This window comes from Linepithema humile, chromosome 5 (assembly GCF_040581485.1).
Source record: "Linepithema humile isolate Giens D197 chromosome 5, Lhum_UNIL_v1.0, whole genome shotgun sequence".
Lineage (NCBI taxonomy): Eukaryota > Metazoa > Arthropoda > Insecta > Hymenoptera > Formicidae > Linepithema > Linepithema humile.
In genome coordinates this window covers 16,675,477-16,695,809 of record NC_090132.1, presented here as the reverse complement: position 1 = coordinate 16,695,809, position 20,333 = coordinate 16,675,477, and the positions used below count along the sequence as shown (strand labels likewise).

Below are 20,333 nucleotides of genomic sequence, written 5' to 3'. Positions count from 1 at the left end.
GCGTGGCTCATCCACTACGAGGTTGACATTTATTTGCCACTCTGTGACCCAACAACACCTGCAATTCGCTTTGACGATATCGCGTCGGCCATATGCAAAACTTAAACGAATGATGTTTATTGTTATCGATAAAGGGCGACATATTAATAATCGATCGGTTTCGTGAAATATCAAAGCACTCTAGACTTGCCGTGGGAATAATAACACAATTGTTGTTAAATTAAATTGATTAATCATTAAATAATCAGTCTTTCTATATATTAGTCGAAAAGCTGAAAAAAAATACATTAAATTAATAATGATTTTATCGTTTTGATTAATAAGCATTTATTCATGGCTCATCAATCATTATTCCCGCGATAATCCACAATAATTATAGCCATTACGTGGATTTTTTCTCGTCCATACATAGTACAGCCTCGGGAACTAAACGGATTAAAGAGTCTCGTCGTCGTCGACTAAGAGTTTTTATCGTAATCAAACGACGATAAGCCGGCGGCTTAAGATTCCTCTAAAGTTGTCTCTCGAGTTACGTACTCGAAACTAAACACCCGGATGCAACTGGAGCTCGTCGCTCGCGTCGGTATCATCTCAAATGTAAATAGTCCTCACATGTAGGGTTAAAAGCGGGTCGCCAGCTACGAAGTCACACATCGCTGAATACGTATGGAAGATCGCTTCCTCGATCGCGGCGCACCTGATAGTCCCGCATCTTGATTCACCCCAGCTTAGCAGCTTAGGCAGCCCACCACCGTCAGGTTGTTCAAAAAGCAGCAGGTAGCTTCGGCGACCCTTACAATGAATAAGTTTATACCCGTCTTTTTGTACCCAGCTTGGTGGCTATAAACCGTGGCCCTTCTGCGTCCCTTAGTTTGTACAAAAATGAATCTCCGCTACACCTGCGTCCAGCCAGAGTATTTTCAAAAATTTTACAACGGAAAATGTTTCTCCGTTTCAATCTACAAAACTTATTAATACAGACGCGATCGTCAGATTGATATAATCAAATTTACATCAAGGATGATTAATGAAACTTTTTGTTGTATTGTTATCGAAGACAACGTCTAATAGCAACATTCTGCTGCATCACCATCTTTGTAACAGGTATCTCGTGATGGCAGATGCATCTGTGAAACCTTATAGATGCTGAATTACCGCCGCATTTTTCGCCATGCTTGTATGAAAAAATGTGGTAATTGCGTGCTAAAAATATTGAATGTGTACATTCAGGGATTAAGATATGTATGTCTCAACTTGACATTTGAATCGGTCATCGATGAATGAAATTCACCCGAGAGTACGCAGTTTTTCTCGCGCTCTCGCGCCCACGTAAACATTTTTCCGATGGGAAATTAACGTTCAACGCGAAGTCATTCCATGCCGCACCTTGAACAATAGGGTGTTATGCGATGCACTTGGAACAATTTATCAATGCAAAGCGCAATGATTCGAGAGCGTCTTCGAGCACTGAACTGTTGACATTTTAACGATGACACCAAGGATCTCTCTTTGAACTGATCTCTTTGTCTGCAATGAGAATGTAACACATAATAATTTCACATTTCCATTAAATAATATATACACGTTTCTATTGATTACATAAATATACACACTTTTCACATATTTATAAAAAAATTTAACTAAAAAGTTTACTTTTAAAGTTATGAAAATTATTGATAATATATTGCTGCATTTTTTAATATAATTTTAAATGTACATTTAAAAAACCAACAAAAATAGTAGTAACAATAAAATCAAATTATTCTTCGGAAGTAAAAGAATAAAACTTTAAAAACTTTTATCCTTTTTTGTAAGAAATTCAGGTATCCTGTTCCGGAAAATAAACGGCACTCCTAGCACGTACGTTGACAGCGAGATTTGCACAGCAGTCTTCTTTGTTACTGTGTTTCGTTTTTCCTTGAAGGAGGTCCTTCATTGTTATCCTCTGCGTGGTGTCACCCGCGGTGGCGTCTGAAAATCTTCAAACGACAGCAGACGCGACGCCGGAAAATGTGGCGTCTTTCGTACTCGAGAATCTTGTCTGTTGATTAAATCGAGAAACTAAATCAGCAATTAGTCTTTTGAATGTTTATATCTTTTCACAGATATACACGCATTGTTTGGAAAATGTTCGCACAACTATAAATAAATGATTATTTAAAAATAAAACATGTTTTCTTAACATTATATAAATTTATTACTTTCGTAATTATCTTTCTTGTTATACTTTTTTATTCATTTTTACAAAGAATATATACATATAACAAGGAATTATATTTTTGTAAAAAATTGTCAACGTGATAAGGAGTAAAATTTATTATTTCTCCTAAAGTTTTTAACAAACAAACCGCTAAATTATAATAATTTTACAAAGTCATGCAGGCTCATTGCCGATCTATATTTCCTATGATTTTATATTCGTTTGCGTTGTATAATTAGGACAAAAAAATATCGGAGTCTCTTTCTTTCACTGCAATACGCTGAGAATTATCAAGTAACAAATCTGACGATGGCGATACTATGCAAATCCAGCACATACGTGTAGGCGTTAAATAAATCGATGTCGCGTTTGTACGATCGATTTATGGGGAAAGCGCTTTAAGCGGTTTGACGATAATCGATCCAATTTATTTAGTATCCTGCCAACGATTTACATTGCCATATAAATCATGGTGATCGCGCTTCAATCGGAATATCATTGTTTTTTATATCATTGATACCATTGATAAAAAGTTAAATTTTTACGCACAATGTTGCATACTGTGCTCGCGGTTGTCACATAGCCAGCTTTGTCCATGGGACAGTTTAAAGTATCTTTCTGCACAATGCAATTGCGCTACCGTGGGCCTATATGCACTCTGTTGCAATAACTGGTATCGTAATAACTGCCTTTCTTGCCATTGTGTACGCAGACGAAAAAAATTCGCACGCGTGTATCGATTGCTATCGAATGTGCGGCCACATGCAAGCGCGTTCTGCACTGTAAAAACAGACTCTCGTGCTACACTTCAGTATTGTATGGAAACATGGAACTCTTCTGCCAACAGCTGCTCTCGCAGCGTTGCGGCTAAAAGGCAGTATTTTACAACAATATTGTCGTCATCTTGATAATTGCAGTGCTAATATACTTGAAATCCTCACTTGGTTTACGGCAGACCGTATAATAATCTTACGGCAGAGGAGTGTACTCTCTTTCCCTTCGTGTAAATGAAATGAAAGTCCTGAATAGAAGTATGAAGTGTTATATATATATATAAAATATTAAATTTGTTATATCTGATTAATTAAATTGAAACAAACAAAAACTTTTGGAGGCATACTAGAATTCTGCCTCCAAATTATTATTTAGGTCGCCGGTCACACAGTTCAGAGTCTATTAATTCTGAGAGGGGAAAGAGAGAGAGAGAGAGAGAACGAGTTTCTAAATTACCCGTTTATTCTTTCCCGAATCAAATTGCGTAACGATCTCTCGTAGCAGCGTAGCGTAACGTAAAACGTTGTCAGTCCCATGATTCCCTCTCCTATCCGTCTCATTCGTTCCGTCCGCCCCCACTCTCTTCTTTTTCTTTCTCCCTTTTCCTCATACTGATCCTCTTCCGTGGTGTTCTGTGTGTTCGCTTATTTCCCCTTTCCGCTCCACCGAAAACCTGGTCGCCCCCACTCCGATGCCGCTCATTTCCCTCACTCCGCAGGCCGACTGACCCCGGGCCTCTCACCCACGCCATAGTAAAAATGTTCGGTGCTTAATCCAGACTGTAGTAAACGTACTAGGATCGGATCTTCAAGATTTTATTTTTAGACCATTCTTTTTTTATGATAACATCTTTACGATAACATCTTCCGCATCTCCCTGCAGCATTTCAATTTATTATTAATTTCTACTTGACTTTTATTGCTGTTTTATCGTTCACGTAATGCAATAATATTCATATTTATTAGAAGAACATGATATATTAGATTCAACTGATGAACAATGCATCATTCTTTTTTACAATTTACATGGTTATAAATATTTTAAAAACGTATAAGATGAAAGTTAATTGCTTTCTTTTAATCTTTCTTTTAATCTTTCAAAATGGGCAAAAAATTCAGATATACATTTTTATAAATTAATAAAAACTTATGCATTATATTTATTAACTCTGTCAACAAAATAAAAATACGAGAAGTAATTTAAAAATAAATTCATGCAAACAGACCCACGATGCGCGGTTTCGAAACAGATGCGTCCCTGTAAGGCCTCGAGCATTATACTACAGCGTACTATACATCGTATTATACATCGTACTATAGCAGGTACACGAATGGACCCACGACCGCGTTCACCGGTCCCCGCTCACTTCTATACCTGCCCGTAAGAGTCCTGCGTGGCGCTTCCATCGTTCTTGAACCCGCCCGGGTCCGTCCGGGCATTGTTGCAACGACGTCCGCTTAAGAGAGTACCTTGTGCGACTGCAACGCGTCCTACGTTTTCTCAATTGTTTGGGTCTCCAAGTGTGTAATGTACAGTGCAATTTATGATCTACACGATTGCCGAACATTTCCGAGTGTTTTGCTACGGTTTTCCATGACGAACTAAACGGTGACGGATCGTACTTGCGAATCGGAGCAAGCCGACGAGCAGCTATGAAACAGGATCAGAGACCGCGGAGGCAGGCCCTCTTCCAGATTGCCAAGGTTCGATCTCGCCTTTCTCTTTTCTTTTTTCTGTTATTTTATTTTTCCAAAATTAAAACTATTTATTGTTATTGTATTCAACTGGTGAACGTTATTGTAGACTGCGGTTTGATACCGTGCGATAATCTGTATACCGTTATACCTATCTTGCTTCTCCAAGTACCTGTTGATTCTTAAAGCATTCACGGCGTGTAAATTATTTTATGGAGACGCTATATTCTTGCCTTACATCGAAAACATCGTAAAAATCTATTTTTATTATATTTTTAGTATTTTAGTGATATAAATTGTTATGTTTATGTTGATAAAAAAGCTGTAGATATCGTAGAAATATGATACATTTATGTAGACAACAATATATTGTGATGTTAAGTTGGTTTTTAATATTATATTGGATTGACAGCTATGAAAAGCACAACTTCGAATATTTTCTAACAATAATAATATAATAATAAAAATGTTATCTTCTTTATACGGGCTGTTTGGAAAGAGCTGTCAAGGCATTCTATTTAATTAAATGTAATGAGTTCATATAATTTTCTGCAATATATATTTAACAAATATATTATTTTTTGCTATATATTGTGTAATTGAAAATAATTGTGTAATTGCAACGTTATGCAAATATTTATACATTCTTGTACATTCAAGGAAGTGTCAACCTTGAAGAATGCGATTGTATAAATCAGATAACTTATTTGCGTAATTTTCCGATAATGATATAGCGTGACGCACTTTCCGTTCATCTCGCGCCGTAAAAAAATCCCATGAAATGCCCAGCGTATCTTTTTTTCTGCTTTTAATTAACCCGATTTAGCTTGAGCCGCGCAACTTTCGCGCTATACGCGTTAAAGTGTGACGCCGATCTTTTAAGCTCATTGAGAAAGTTCAAAATAACGATTTAACGTAATATATAATTTTCTTTCGAGGAAGAGGAAATATTACACACATAGATAGCCGTGATTGATGGGAAAGTTTTAGGCGTGGTTTTTGTAGTATTATTATAATCATCTGAATTCAGACTCGGGCGGTTGCTGAAAATGCGGTAAAATAATATCCGCTTTAATTGCATGTCTTTTATTATAAGATAGATGTGTAATACATCATTTATAAAATTGTAAACAAATGATCAAAACGCAAAGCGGGATATAATTTCGATGAAAGAATTTTTATATTATTTTTATCATTGCATTCACAGATATAAGCCATATAAGCTCTCTAATAGCAATACCGTGGAAAATATCTCGCACAATCGTCACGCAGCGGTAACTAGGTATTTAGAGCGCTTTGAAATTCTCATCCTCAGAACACAATTCATACGTCATTCTTGATTTTTTTTTTCAACGCGCTCGGGTGAACAGTAAATCATGCGGAGATTGATGACACATGTTTTAATCATTTTAATTTAAGTTTTAATTATGCGCAATTACTATTGTTAAAATATTACTGTGGTATAATAATATACCATTATATTACAAAGATTAAAGAGATAAAAAATAATTAAATTTTATATTAATTCGATATCGCATAAATTTCGATTGTTTCGTACTTCTTCTTTGCTTATTATGATGTTACAGAGACAAATGTGGATATAAAAATATTGAAAATTTGATTGTAAGTTCAACTGTGGTTTCAGATTTTTTTTTAATTACTTATACTTACGTGATTTTATTATATGCAATTATAAATTTTTTACTATGTGTTCTATAAATGAACATTAACAACCGTTACCGCCTTTCGCAAGCTTCTGCAGCTAATTGGTTCGCGCGTTGAGTACCAAGCCAATTATCAGATATCGAAGTGCGCTTAGAATAAGTATACTTTATGGAATTATAATCTTACGGTAAATTTGCAGAAAAAAGCATAATAATTTACAATTTATATAATAATACAAGATATGTGATCACAATAACAAATGCATTACAGTAACAATATACAATATGTGTGCATAGTTTGTTTTTAAAAATAATTTTAGAAATAAAATTTATAACTTTATGTAACATTGTGATAAATTAAGATTATATTAGATAAAATATTATTATGAATTTTTATGATATTTTCTCTCTCTCTCTCTCTCTTTCTCTCTCTCTCACTCACTTACTCACATAATAGTTTTAAAATTTTAATTGACAAAACTGTTGCAGATATTATGATTGATAACGCATTTTTATTTTATTGAGATTATCTATTTAGTTTTGAGGATATGCATTTAAAAAAAAAAACTATTTTTTCACGATTCTTTTAAGTGTATGCGCATATTCAATGAAATATTATACTTTCTGTCGAAGCATCAACTTTCACGATATAGATCTGATGCTATATTAAAATGAATTTGACCACATATTATGATTTTAACAAAATGTTATTATAATTATAATAATGTTACATTTTGCTGTAATTTATAATTGCTTAGGTGATGGCAGTTTGTGGAATATATTTTAATATAAAATTCGCTTACATTACCTTTTTGCGCTTGTATAAAATAAACGTAAATATGAATATGAAATTTATGAAAATTATACGACTATTTATTAAAGCAGAAGAATTTACAAAAAGACAGATTTGATGATGTTCCCAGAGGTGTCGGATATTGTTTTGCATCGTGACACAGGAAAAGGGGAAATTATGTTCCGCTATGCGCCCGACAGGACATGCACACGGAAATCGTGATTTACTTTCCCTCGGTATAATAATGCGCTCATGATATGTTGGGCTACTGTCGTATATGAATGTGTAGTAGATCGATGCCATGTAGGGTCCTGAACGCATTTACATATTTGCTTGTGCTATATGTACAGTGTACACATAACACATATGCACACTGTGTGGCACCCACGTGTTGCCTTTTTTGACTTGGCGCCGTACGCGCCGTAACGCAAAGAATACGATAAACTCATTCAGAACTGGTGTCGAAGCTTAGTCATATCTATGATGGCTAGTAATTCGATATAAGGTAAAGAAAAAGTGGGACAATATGATATTATCACAATCATCGGGTATTTAGGTTTATGTACGTGCATTGACGTCGGCGCATATAAACTTTAAAAATTTTAGCTATAAATAATATAATATAATATTTAAGAAATAAACATAAAATTTTTAATATAATTTTATACTTTGCAAATACAAGATGTTTGCTTTGCTGTTTTTTTTTTCTTCCGTAGAACATTTACGTAGGAAATTATAATTTTTCAGAAGTTATCACAAGCTTTTCTGATTTTATTTCAGGTTTTGTGGCATCTTGATATTTTCCGACGGAGTTTCAGAGAGCTTTCCGGACATGCGTGCATGCGAGAATCTTGCATCTTCTGCGCACTCAAGGTAAGCAAATTAAAATTGCTAAAGAAAATAATTTTCTTAAATATAATTACTCATATCTCTTTCATGTTTAACAAGTCTGAAAACTCTGACGGATACGTAAACACAGAAAAAATTATTCGCGAACCATGTGTACCGATTATTTTTCTCTTCGCCTAATTAATTATAGTCTTTAACTACCATCGATGGCGATAATTGCACTTTTAACGACAAATGACAAATTATCAAAGCGGTTGTCGCTTTTATAATGCGCTACCTTGACACGTTTACGTATCGATGAGCTCTGGCAGCTTTGCGTCCTAACAAAGGGAAACAGAACCTTGCGCAGGTTTCGCACGAAGAAGAGAGGCTGGTATTTTTCCGGAAAAATTTTACGCCGTATGTAACTCAACGAGATTCATATTTCGAAACAATCTCACGGTAACAGTGAAAATAGGGTGTGTGCCCGACAGATAAAATGTCTTGATATTTTACACGTGAGGAAGGCAAAACTTATAATTTTCCAGCGCGCAAGTCATTGCGCGCTGAAACATTTGCATCGAACTTGTGATGCAAGCGAAAAATTCACTCTAATAATAATTACAACAATGTTAATTTTGTATTTACGTGCTTATTACCTCATTATTTATTTATTGTTTACTACAGTTTTCAAGTTAATAACTTTAGCAAGTTATTAACTTGCTAACTACTTTTTACATTATTCAGCCTGTATGCATGCTTAAATTAATATTAATTGATAATATAATAAGTGTGGGAAATATTTATAAACTTTGCGATAGACAATAAATATTAATTTTCAATATCTATGATACGTTTGATTCAGAGAAATACTGAAAATTGGAAGTAGAAGCTATTAGTGATGCGCACTATACATTTTTACAATAATACTATAAATTTAACTGTTTCTTCCTGTATTATTGCGCAGATTGACAAAAGAAGCCTTGACTTTATTCGCTATCGTATCATTTTCTATGCAATCGCGTTCTATGCAATCATGTAGAGATACGAATAGCCACTGTAACGGGATCGATGTTCCGCGAGCCTTTTGCCAACTATGTTCTCGGTTTTCGTTCGTGATCGGCGAACAGCGCAGCGGAATAATCGCGCGTTGGTCCACCATGGTGAACGTTGTTTGCTTCTATCGTGGAAGGTCAGCTACTTTATCTACTACGGGAAGGAACTAGCTTCGAGTTAGACGGTATAGTAACGTCGCACATTCGAAGCTACCCGAAAAGTAGGTGGAAACGCAAGTTCCTTTCCGATCTTCTCACGGGGTTAATTAGCAATCTTGAGAGTTAATTGCTTCAAGGGAAGGCATTGGGCGCGATTCGCGGGAACAATCTCTCAGTCGGAAGACCGTGTATGCTTCGTTACTATAGTTTCGTCTTTCAAGCGGCGCAATTCTGCCTAAAATTGCCGCAATTTGAAACTAATTTACGTGAGCTCATTGTGCCACTGTAGAAAGCATTGCAACAGTTAACGTAAACGTTATACAAATTGTGATTGTTGACACGACAGTAATTACATTTTCACCTACAAATATAAATAATGATAAATAATATTGTTATAAGTATTTTTTAACTTTTACTTTCATGTTAAACGTAAATGTTATTTATAATATTATTTATAGCCGAACATTTAATTACGCAATGTAACAACAAAGAATTTCGATATTTCAGATAATAGAGCTTTAGTTTCAATGTTGAGATTTTCAAGCAAGTAACTTTTAGGATCTAAGATAAATAGCTTATATGGGATAACCCATATCCTTTGTAAACTAAAATTGTGCCTCTTGTAGAAGATTTACCTGTCACTCGCTTATCACGACGAAAAGAAAAACAGGTTTTCAGAGGACACGCATTACTTATGTGTGTGTTGAACACTTTAGTGTGGTTTCAAGTGTCGTGACACAAGTGTCTTTTCAAGATTTATTTGGGCAATCTCTTATCTTATCGATACGTTCAAGATTTCTATTTACACTATATTCATTATAATACAGTGTAATACAAATAAATTTGTTATATAATTTTTGTACTTACCAATATTTTATTGTTTAAACCAAGTTTTTAGTTCTTCAGATTAAATTACAAGGACTAATTACTTTTAATATTGAAAAAATTTTTTTACGGACAATGGAGACTCCCCGAAAAAATTATATTCTTGTATACCAACGCGGGGGTCCATATATCAACGAAGAATTTAACCCCACAGAAATGCCTAAGATGATTTCACCGTAGACGTATTTTGGGGAGGGGGCGAGAATTCCTGGATGTTCCGAGTCCTTCATCGCGCGGCGCGATCTTTCTCGCTTACGTATCAAACTTTTAAGAATGTTGAAAATATATAGCCTGCTTCTGTCAATATAAGTCTTGCAATTTTCGTAAACATGAAATATGTTTGTTTATCTGACTTATAAGTACAATTAGTATTTATTAGTGATTGAATCAAGTTACGTTACTTCTCTCTCAGTTAACTCGTAACGAGAAACGGAATTTTTAATGTTGCCGCAAACAATGTAGTTTCGTTCTATGATTATTTATGAGACGACAGCTCTTTGCACTTCCTGTTTACCTATTTGCAGTTTCTGAAAAGCCGGAATAACGTTAAAAATTTATACAATTGTTGCATTATGAGATTCAATTCCGATGCGACTGTGTGATATGACCCGTACAATGTCTCTAATAGCACAGATCATATCGGCAGTACTTAAGCTTAATTCGTATATCTTTGCATGTTTTGTTATACTGCGTACAGTTAGTTGTCAGATGTCAGCGATAATTGGCGACTATCTACATAATTAGTGGCAACATCAATTAAGAGTATTCCTAGTGTCGCTAAACAACAACCGTTACATTCGAGAAACACGCGATACATTTCTCGCATTTGCAATTTTGCTGAAGGCGCGATTTGCAAGTCTTTTTACATTTCGCGACAATTTGCGGTGAAAACGCATTTCCAGACTAGTACTTCGGTGACGAACACCTGACATAATTTCCTACTATTATCGAGTCGTTTGCAGCCGGCGCTAGCAGCTCTTTTAAACTTGCATGTCGGAATGCTCAAAGGCGATTCGAACTACTATTTCTTTTGACTTGATATTACATTTCCTGCTTAACAACAAACGTCTTCTACATTGCTTTTTATTATTCGAGATTAATACCGTTGGGACATTTTCTCGAAGAAAATATTAAGAATATTCAGTTCGATTGTAGAGTTTTTTTTCTCACAGCAAGAAAATGCGGGCAGGTTTCCGCTACATTTAAATACTTGTTTACAACCGAATGCTTTACAAGCTGACAACTAGATTTGCATCCTGTCTGGTAAAGCAAGGAAATGTTCTAAGCTTACACCACGCAGGTGGCTACTTCTCTTACGCGACAGTGCCCACGCTTGAATATCGACGAGATCTAGTAGACACTGTTCCTGCTTGTTACTGTGAGGTCAATTCTTCGCAGTACAAGTGCAATCCTTTAGTCTTAATGAACTCAAGTAGATTACATACGTATTCTTTCTTCAATCATTGTTATCAAATCTTGTTCGCGTGCATCGCGTACATCAGTGATAAGACTCGATCATATCTCATACATTATGGCGAAGCTGCTTATGTTTTTGCGCAATGATGTGTATATATATATATATATATATATATATATATATATATGTATTATATTTTTTATGTTATACAATATTTAAATACATATATTGATATGATTATCGAGATTATTCCTTATGATTTTCTTAATTCAGTTTAGCTGAATATTAGAAACGCGAATCTCGCGATATTGTTAATTTATTTGTCAGTTCAACTTGAACGAGCATATTTATCTCACTATTATACAATAAAATAACTTCTTCTCATTCGTAGCGACGGAAATATTGAAATTTGAGTTTTCATTGTGCTTTTAAATGCGGACAATCCGTATCGCATATAATTTAAAGTATCCCAAAACAACATTTCAGGACTTTGCGACTAAGACTACACGAAAAATAATCTTATTATGAATAACGGATTATCATATGATAGCTCTTGTTGCGATTTTTTCGAGATAACCAGATTTCTAAAGATAACCAGAAGATACATTTTTAAGCGGAATCGGATTGATTTATCTGGCTTATCTCTTTTTGGAGAAATTGGTTACTTTGAAATTCTAAGAATTACGGTCCTGGCTGGGCCGCTGGCCGCTCAGGTAGGTAGGTGAACGTAGGACAGCTAAACGGGTGACGTCATTGGCGTCTTGGGTCTATTGGAAGGTGGGATAGAGCGTGAAGGGGACGCACACCGTGTGCGGCTCCTTGGAAAGAAGAGGAAGACGAAGAGAATCGGGGGAAAGTGGGGGGATATTCGCCAGCACACCGCGAGTCGTGGCTGGCTTCAGGTACGGGTGCACGGTGCTGCGTGCAGGTAGTTCTGTGCTCTTGCCTCACGTTTCTCCGTGCAATCGTGTTATTTAACTTTTGAAGCTGTGCGTCCGTGCTTCGTCTTTGTGCTTTTTCGCGATCCGAAGTTGAAGTGAAAGTGACAGTAAGAGGGCGATTCGCGATGGGATCTTTCAATTAAGTGATTGCAATATTTTTTGTGGAAGGTGCATAAGTGTTCTGTAAACATAACAATGATAGATAGTATAATTTTCGACGTTGAATCTTTATTAGATAGTAAAGAGAAATGAAGATAAAAAGTAGAATTGTGATAAAAAAGGTTTCCTTTTGTCGTCTTGAGAAGATAACATGGCGGAGAGCACGTGGTGCTCCAAGATAGAATAAAGTGGTCCACATCATTCAACGCAATCAGGGAAGCGATTTCAGGGCGCCATTTGTAGAAATGCCCGTTGTAAATTTACGAGCCATTATTTTGCTCGATCTAACGAGATACAACATAGAGAAATGCAATCCTAATGCAATCATCAGGAATTCCCATCTTGGAAATCCTCCAAGAAGATCTCCACCGTGCGGTTACTTGAAATTCTTCTAACGAGTCCGCTTTGATGCCTGTTCGCTGGCGAGTGAACGAGTTCTTCGAAAATATCGTTCGGAGTCGCGAAGAAGTCGTCGCTCGGAATTGAGATTAAAAGAATTGGAATCGCGAGCTTATGCGTGTCGCGAATCGAGGGAATGGCTTCACCGACTTCACGTAAACGAGTTTACGTTTTTAATTGAGACTACGATTCATCTGACAACGGGTTCTGCTGGCATATCCGGCATGCGGTTACTGGATATGACTCTTCCTCCGTTCTTTACGAAGAGGCATCTGCCTGGCTGTTGCCTAAGATATAACTGCTTGCTCATCGTCAACCTTCGCGTCTCCTTTCTTCGTCGTTTCGTGTTCTTAAACACTCTCTCGTTTATCTGATATACGGCGACTGCGGTTGGCAGCGTTATTACTCAAAGCTGCGTCATGAAATCACGCCTGCAGCATTCACCGCGTTACATCATCGGCAATCTATGATCGAAAAGCAGGAAAGAAATTTATTTTGAAGATGATAGAAAAACACGAAAGGGTTGGACAATAAGAAGCGGTCGTTGTCTTCACTTTACTGCGTATTTATTGCGAATGGAACACAGCTATCGCACCCCAAGAATATTAACTCACACGAGGTGGCAAACAGAGGAGATAACGATGTATGTTAAAAGAAGGAAGATCTCCAAAGTAAAAAAAATATCAGGCGAACAAGTAAGGTGTTTTAAGTAAACACTAGAAATAACGTTATCGTGCTATCTTTCACGAGGTGTTTTTTTGTCGAGAAGTTCATATTTAATTTTAAACCGGAAGATCCATCTTGCATGATGGCTTCAATTTTAGAGCGCCCGAATAAATTCATAAATCTTTATCGATATACAAATATACTTAACATTTGAAGATAATTATGGTGTATTCATCAAATCATGGAACGAAAACAAGGAAATTAGTGTTCGTAATCTTGAGCGTGTTGAAAATGTAAAAATGTTGAAGTGGATAAAAGTCCGCCAAAATGCGTCGGCGACGACGTCCACATCGACGACGCCGACGTCGTGTGTATCTCATCAGCAAGTAAAAGACAATGAGACGAGGGTTGAAGCCAAAGTTAAAATCAAAGAAGAAGGGGAAGATAGCGGCATGGAGAAGGAAGACTCGGTGTGCAACGTCGAGCTGAGCGATTTAAAAAAAGTACGTTCTGTTTGTTAACCTCTATATTAATTAAAAGTCAGTTTAGAGAGTTGCGTTAGAAATTTCATTGAAGCTGTACGTGCGTCGTAGTACTCTTAATGGCAAATGTAGCGTTAATTAATCTAATTACAGTGAATCATCGAATGATTTTGAATGGAACATAATGAATTTAATCATTAGGCCAACTACCTTAAGACAATAAACACGTGTATAATTTCTCTCAAATTATTATAGACTGCGGCTTTGTCTAAGAGAGTGTCGGAGCGTGTGAAAGGCTTCAGAAATACGCATGCAGTTAACATTTACTCTCTCTTTTATATCGAGGCGATATCAATGATATCGAAAGTTAATTATTTTTTTAACAAGTTTTTTTTTTTACACAATCTTGTATCTCAGAATGCTTCGTTAAACGCGTAATACGCGACTGAAATTGATGTTCGATAAAACACTGCTTTCATCGATTTTACTCGGTCTAACACAATATGTGACGCGCACGCCGGCTGGTTTCTTCTTCGTCAGGCGGCAAACCTGTCTCGAACAGGTGCCACGTCCTTCTCTTCCTGGTGCACATGGACGTGCCGTTAGTATCATCACTTCACGTCGACCAGAACGCGTACCACATCTGTCAGCACCGTGCACAGTTAGCGCACGACTTTCATTGAGGAATTTCACTTCAGACATGAATTGACATAGTGTACTAGGTTGCCACCTCGGTAAACTCAGACGCGACGTAGCAGAATGACTGGCACGAACTCCGACTCAGCCATTCAATTTCATCGTGAAATGTTCGAAATTCAATCTGGCTTATCATCTTGCATTCCATTAATTTTGATTTGTCATTTAGCATATTCGACAAACAAGAACGAATTTGCGACTCGCATTGCAGTTCGCACGGCGCGTCGCAAGTTTATTTTCTTTTTTATTTGCATTTGACTAACATTTTTATTTGAACACTGCGTTAAGCAAGCACTTCGAAGTCGGCTGCGCCGACTTTCTACGTGTAACCGCTACTCAGCAATCGCGGGGGGGTGGGATTAGTTACGAAACCCACTAAAGGCCGGCTGCTGCCGATAGGTCGCGAATTACGACCGGTCCGCGGCACTTCTATTTGACCTCTGCCATGCATCGCCGCGGCGACGTAAGCCGCAAAAATCGAGGTAACGTGTGGTCGATGTCCCATTGCGTATCTCGCCGGGTCTTCGCCTGTCTTCTCCGCGTTGCAAAATCGCTTGCGCTTTGCGAAATTATTTATGCACCGTCCGATTATCTCGCGGATATGTTGATTAGGGAAATAAGAGAAGCAGAGCAGTACGGTAGGTTCAGCGTTACATGTGATTTTATCATTAGAACCAACGGTTTTATCGGTGGTGATGTAAGAGCTCACATAACATTGCACAAGAAAATTTAAATTAATCTCTATTTTCTTCCTCTTTTTCGTTTATTTAGACGATATTTACGAACATTATCATCAAAGATGCAATATAAAATAATTCGTTCAATATGTTTTATAGCGAAGCTGGTTACAAGTTAAAGTTTCCATGCCAAGTAAAGTTTATTTTATTCAGAGTACTGAAAAAGTATATAAATTTAATAGTTAATTGAATAAAATAAAATAATGTGAAATAAAGTTGAGTAATTAATTGAATAAAATTAAGTCGCCGCAGGGTTCTGATAAAAATTGATTTTATTGATCCCGCTACACATTTACATCTCTTCGTCGTGCATCATATATTAACAATAAGACAAAAATAAATACAAATGCTAATACAAAAAATACATACACTATAAAAATAAGTGGGCATATATATAGTATAAAAACGTCAAGAATTTAATAGATGTAATATTACGGAGAATCGAATCTTTATTTGAATAAAAAATCGACGAATTACTATTGATATAATTTATACCGTCTGTTTCTTATGCAAGGAAACAAAAATATACATCAATGAAGTGTCTATTTATTTACGCCATCCGCGTAACGTACTTACGTTTCGCGGATTCTCGTCGGCGCGTTGATGAAACTCAGCGACGAGAAATCTTCTTCGGTAACTTCCGTATTAAATCCTCGTCACATTGTCTTGTTTCAGGACTTGTTCTCGCAGCTACAGTTTTCTCAAGAGAGCGCTCTACCACCCGATACGTTGCGTCGTGCGCTAGCCGAGAGCTTTCTCGATCAACAGAGATTCCAACTTGGTTTTATGGACGACGCGGCGGAATGTTTCGTAAGTACTAATCATTTTGGGTTTCGTAAGTGTTAATTATTTTGGGTTTTCCGGATGCTGTTACCTCTGATTGAAATAGCGAGATACCGATGCACATAACGTAACGCGTCAATTGACGACCAATCAAATCCGAACGAGAGCGCGCTCGATCGTCCGCGATAGATCGCGTTCTCGATTGTTGAAATTTCTATGGTTTTCTTTGTGAATTAATTGAATTTCAAGATTCGCAAGCCACAATATATGTTTCCAATTAAAGAACACATAAATGTATATATTCCGTAAGAACGAAAAGAGGGATCGATTTTTCTTTCTAATAACACAGGAATGTTTAAGGCACAGATAGGCTCAACTGCGAAATGTAATTGAATTAAATCGAATCCCTCTTAAGATTTTTTTCTTGTAAAGGAAGAAACCCGCTATACTCGTTATTGAATATTTCAAAGCTGATCGAACGCTTCTAATGATACCTAGTTATAGACTAGCAATAATGAGATTGGACTAGCAATAACGATCTTAACTGAGCCTTGCAAATACCGCCGAGATACTACTTTCTCGTTTACACAACAGTCACGTTAGACGCTAGAATGCTTGTATGTATGTCAACACTCGACTGAATAATATCAATACAAGCTGGTACTCGCACAGTGAGAACGTACAATAGATGCAAGGACAGTAACATAATCGTGGCGTACCGTTATTTTGCATATTCTCAAATGCGAATATTTTTATTGAATAATGCAAGCTAGCTAGCTGTTTTTTATCATGTATTGAATTAAAGTTGACAAGCATTTTTTTTTACTAGAAAATATAGCTGCTGGAATTTTTTGCAATAAATAGTGAAGATAGCTGTTACGTATTTAACTTGGCCTTGCAATGCATTTACAAATTGCGATGGAAAGAAATGCTCGCTTGCTGAGAAAAAAATTTTCAATTTTAGGAAAACATTCTCTTACGCATACACCTCCATATTGCGAGTGGAGAGGCTGAAGATATGTGTAGCGCGAGGCATTGTGTGCCGCATCAGAAGTTTGCCATGACGCTCGTTGAGCAAAGCGTCTGTGGAGCTTGCGGTGCGACATCGGAGCCACTGCCTTTTACACAGGTTTGTATAATTAATATTGTATTTCTTATCTCGACATTGCTATATTGTGAAGTATAAAAAATGTTCGAGAAACGTTTTATTTAAAAAATGTAAACATGATGTCTTTCTAATTATTTAATAAATAAATTTATTACTTTTTAAAAGTTTTTTGCATGTTTGTTGCATAAATTTATTCATTTTTTTTGGTGAATTTACCGTGTAGTGGCTTTCACACACGTAAGAATGAACCGGTAATGAAATTTCGTTCCGAGACGAAACGCCAAATTTCACAAATTTATTTGCATCTTTGCGGGTGACCTTTCCGCTTTTCTTACATTGTTCTTTAAGTGGGGCCGGATAGGTTCAGGTAAAATCTGAACCTTACCTTAGATAAATCTTTTTCTTCTTTTTTGTAGATGGCTATCTTTTTAAAAACATAATACCACACTTAATCTTTTTTAACACTTTATTTTTTTTCTTTCGATCTGGCTTTGTGGAAAAGAAGCTTAGAAAATTGGAATAAAGAAAATTTTGTTAGTAATAAACCACAAGTAAAGTTTAAACTTTTATCTCCTGAATATTATTGTATATAACAATTTGTCAATCAATTGTTTCGTATTTCATAGATTTTAATTGTTAAAAAATTTATATTTTCTAAATAAAAGACATTATATATATATTTCCTTTTGTTTTCAGATGGTTCATTACGTGTCTGCATCAGCTTTGACATCTCAGGCTCATCAAACATCGCTAAATTTGAGAAACAATCCGGATCTGTTTGGACAACTTCTCCGAAGAGCTGGCGGGATGGGTGACATCCGTGACTGTCCGGTAAGCAAGGCTAAACTGACACTTTGCGAAATGCTTGAGTGACTAACTAACGTTTTACTGCGTTATATTTTGACATTGGTTTTGCGGTTTTTTTCAGTATTAAATTTTTTAAGAAGATTACGCGAGTGACGTAAAACTGACTCATTCATTTGTTCCACGAATTTACATGTGATCGTCCTAAACTTTCTCTTGAAAGTAGGACGCCATGCCGAACGAAACTTATACATGATTCGACAACTATTAGTATTATAAAAATGGGCGATGGCGTTGCAAGAAAAATACAAAAATATAATTTTTCTCCATTTCTTTTATCCAGAGTTCTTGTGGAGCAAAAATTCAAATATGCCGGACTCTGATGAATCGGCCGGAAATAGTATCTGTTGGCGTTGTCTGGGACAGCGAACGACCGTCATTGGAGCATATCATGGATGTCTTCGCGACTGTAGGCACGTCCCTCCGGCTTAGCGACGTCTTCCATAGTGTGGTGGACTCCCGATGGGGTGCCTCGACCGTGCATAATCTTGTGGGAGTGGTTACCTATTACGGGAAGCATTATTCTACCTTCTTCTTCCACACAAAGTTGAAGGTCAGCATTGCTTGACGTTTGCGTTAATTGATAATTAAAATTACGGCAATTCAATTGACGAATTGGGAAAATAAACGTTTAGGTGTGGATTTACTTCGATGATGCGACTGTCAAGGAGATTGGACCTCGGTGGGAGCAGGTCGTGGAAAAGTGTAGAAGAGGCCGTTATCAGCCTTTGTTACTACTCTACGCGACGCCCGCCGGTACTCCTGTTAACACTGAAAACGCTCCGAAGACTGTTGTCCCTTTTCCGAATGGTAATGGTCTCAAGACTTCTCCGAAGAACAATGTTCGCCGTTCGATTACGCCTAGTCCCGAAAAGCCATCCATCAACAACACTGCCAGGCGTGCCATCACACCCAATCCTGACAGTCCGCCTCATCATTACACTCAACGAAGTATTTACAGTGATTATCAGAACCTCACGGACATTCAAAATAACATATTTGGCAATCAGGTGCGTTGCGATAATCAATTATTCGTGAATGATCTTTTGTAAATCGACTTTTCTCTTGTCGAAGAGAAAGTGATTTATACCATTCAGTATATTAATTTCAAATTAATATTTACACAGGGCGTAGATGTGGTGGACGGTGACATAGAGTCGAAATATATTAGCCGCCGTGCCGTAGAAAACGTAATGCAGCAGCAGAAAAAACAGCAGATGCAGTTGACACGTAGTTTAAGCGTGGGATCAGCGCCGCATGATGGCATTAGCATCCCCGATCACATGAACGTGCCTCGGAGACGAGATTCCGGCAATTGGTCCGGTGATCGGAACAGCGCGTCATCGAGTTCGTCGACTACGATGGACAATTCATATCTGTATCTTGTTAATAAAATGCAAAGAAACTCGGGCATACCTAAAAGCCCTAGCAAATCTGGAGAACTATCGAGTAGTAGCAGCGGTCATTACGATGCCGGCTACGACTCGTATTCTTTATCCTCTACAGACAGTCTTCCACTTCAGCAAGGTCTAAAGCATAATTTACAGGTGAATAAAAAATATTAATATTAAAATTTTTGTTAAAATTGTTAATTAAACTTAATTAAATTAAAATTGTATAGAATTTTTAATATTTACATTTTACAATTGCTACAAGCTATTTATGTGCATTTGTTTTTAACCCGATTATTGTCTGTTACAGCTTGCTCAAATACCGGAGGGTTATCAGCCTTCTTCCGGCGATGACTGCGAACGATTGTGCAAGGAAACGGATGCGTTGCTGGATAAATCTCGCGCCGCCGAAGATGCCGGCGATCTTAACACAGCCGTGGCCTTGTGCAGTGCTGCCAGCAGTAAAGCCAGAGCCGCGATGGACGCTCCGTATAATAATCCTCAGACGATCACGATAGCAAGAATGAAACACAATACTTGTGTCATGAGAACGAGGAGTTTACACAGGAGAATGCTGCAAGAACAAGTAACCGTTAACGGTGACAAAGAAGGTAAGCGATTGAAATATCGATTATTTT

The 20,333-nt window shown here is 36.9% G+C and overlaps 1 protein-coding gene across 5 annotated transcripts in view; it reads left to right on the top strand.

The window, feature by feature from the left end:
- ec (echinus) overlaps nt 1–20,333 on the top strand; it is a 66,690-nt gene that overhangs the window by 41,415 nt on the left and 4,942 nt on the right. For 3 of the 5 annotated variants that reach the window (XM_012362308.2, XM_067355885.1, XM_067355884.1), the window contains 8 exons: nt 7,906–7,998; nt 16,225–16,359; nt 17,297–17,461; nt 18,137–18,271; nt 18,588–18,857; nt 18,940–19,314; nt 19,432–19,851; nt 20,006–20,306. In XM_012362308.2, coding sequence (XP_012217731.2) covers nt 7,906–7,998; nt 16,225–16,359; nt 17,297–17,461; nt 18,137–18,271; nt 18,588–18,857; nt 18,940–19,314; nt 19,432–19,851; nt 20,006–20,306 — 1,894 coding nt within the window. Of the gene's footprint in view, nt 1–4,411; nt 4,678–7,905; nt 7,999–12,275; nt 14,138–16,224; nt 16,360–17,296; nt 17,462–18,136; nt 18,272–18,587; nt 18,858–18,939; nt 19,315–19,431; nt 19,852–20,005; nt 20,307–20,333 lie in introns of those variants that run through there. The other 2 variants (XM_067355887.1, XM_067355886.1) reach the window with 2 other exon arrangements.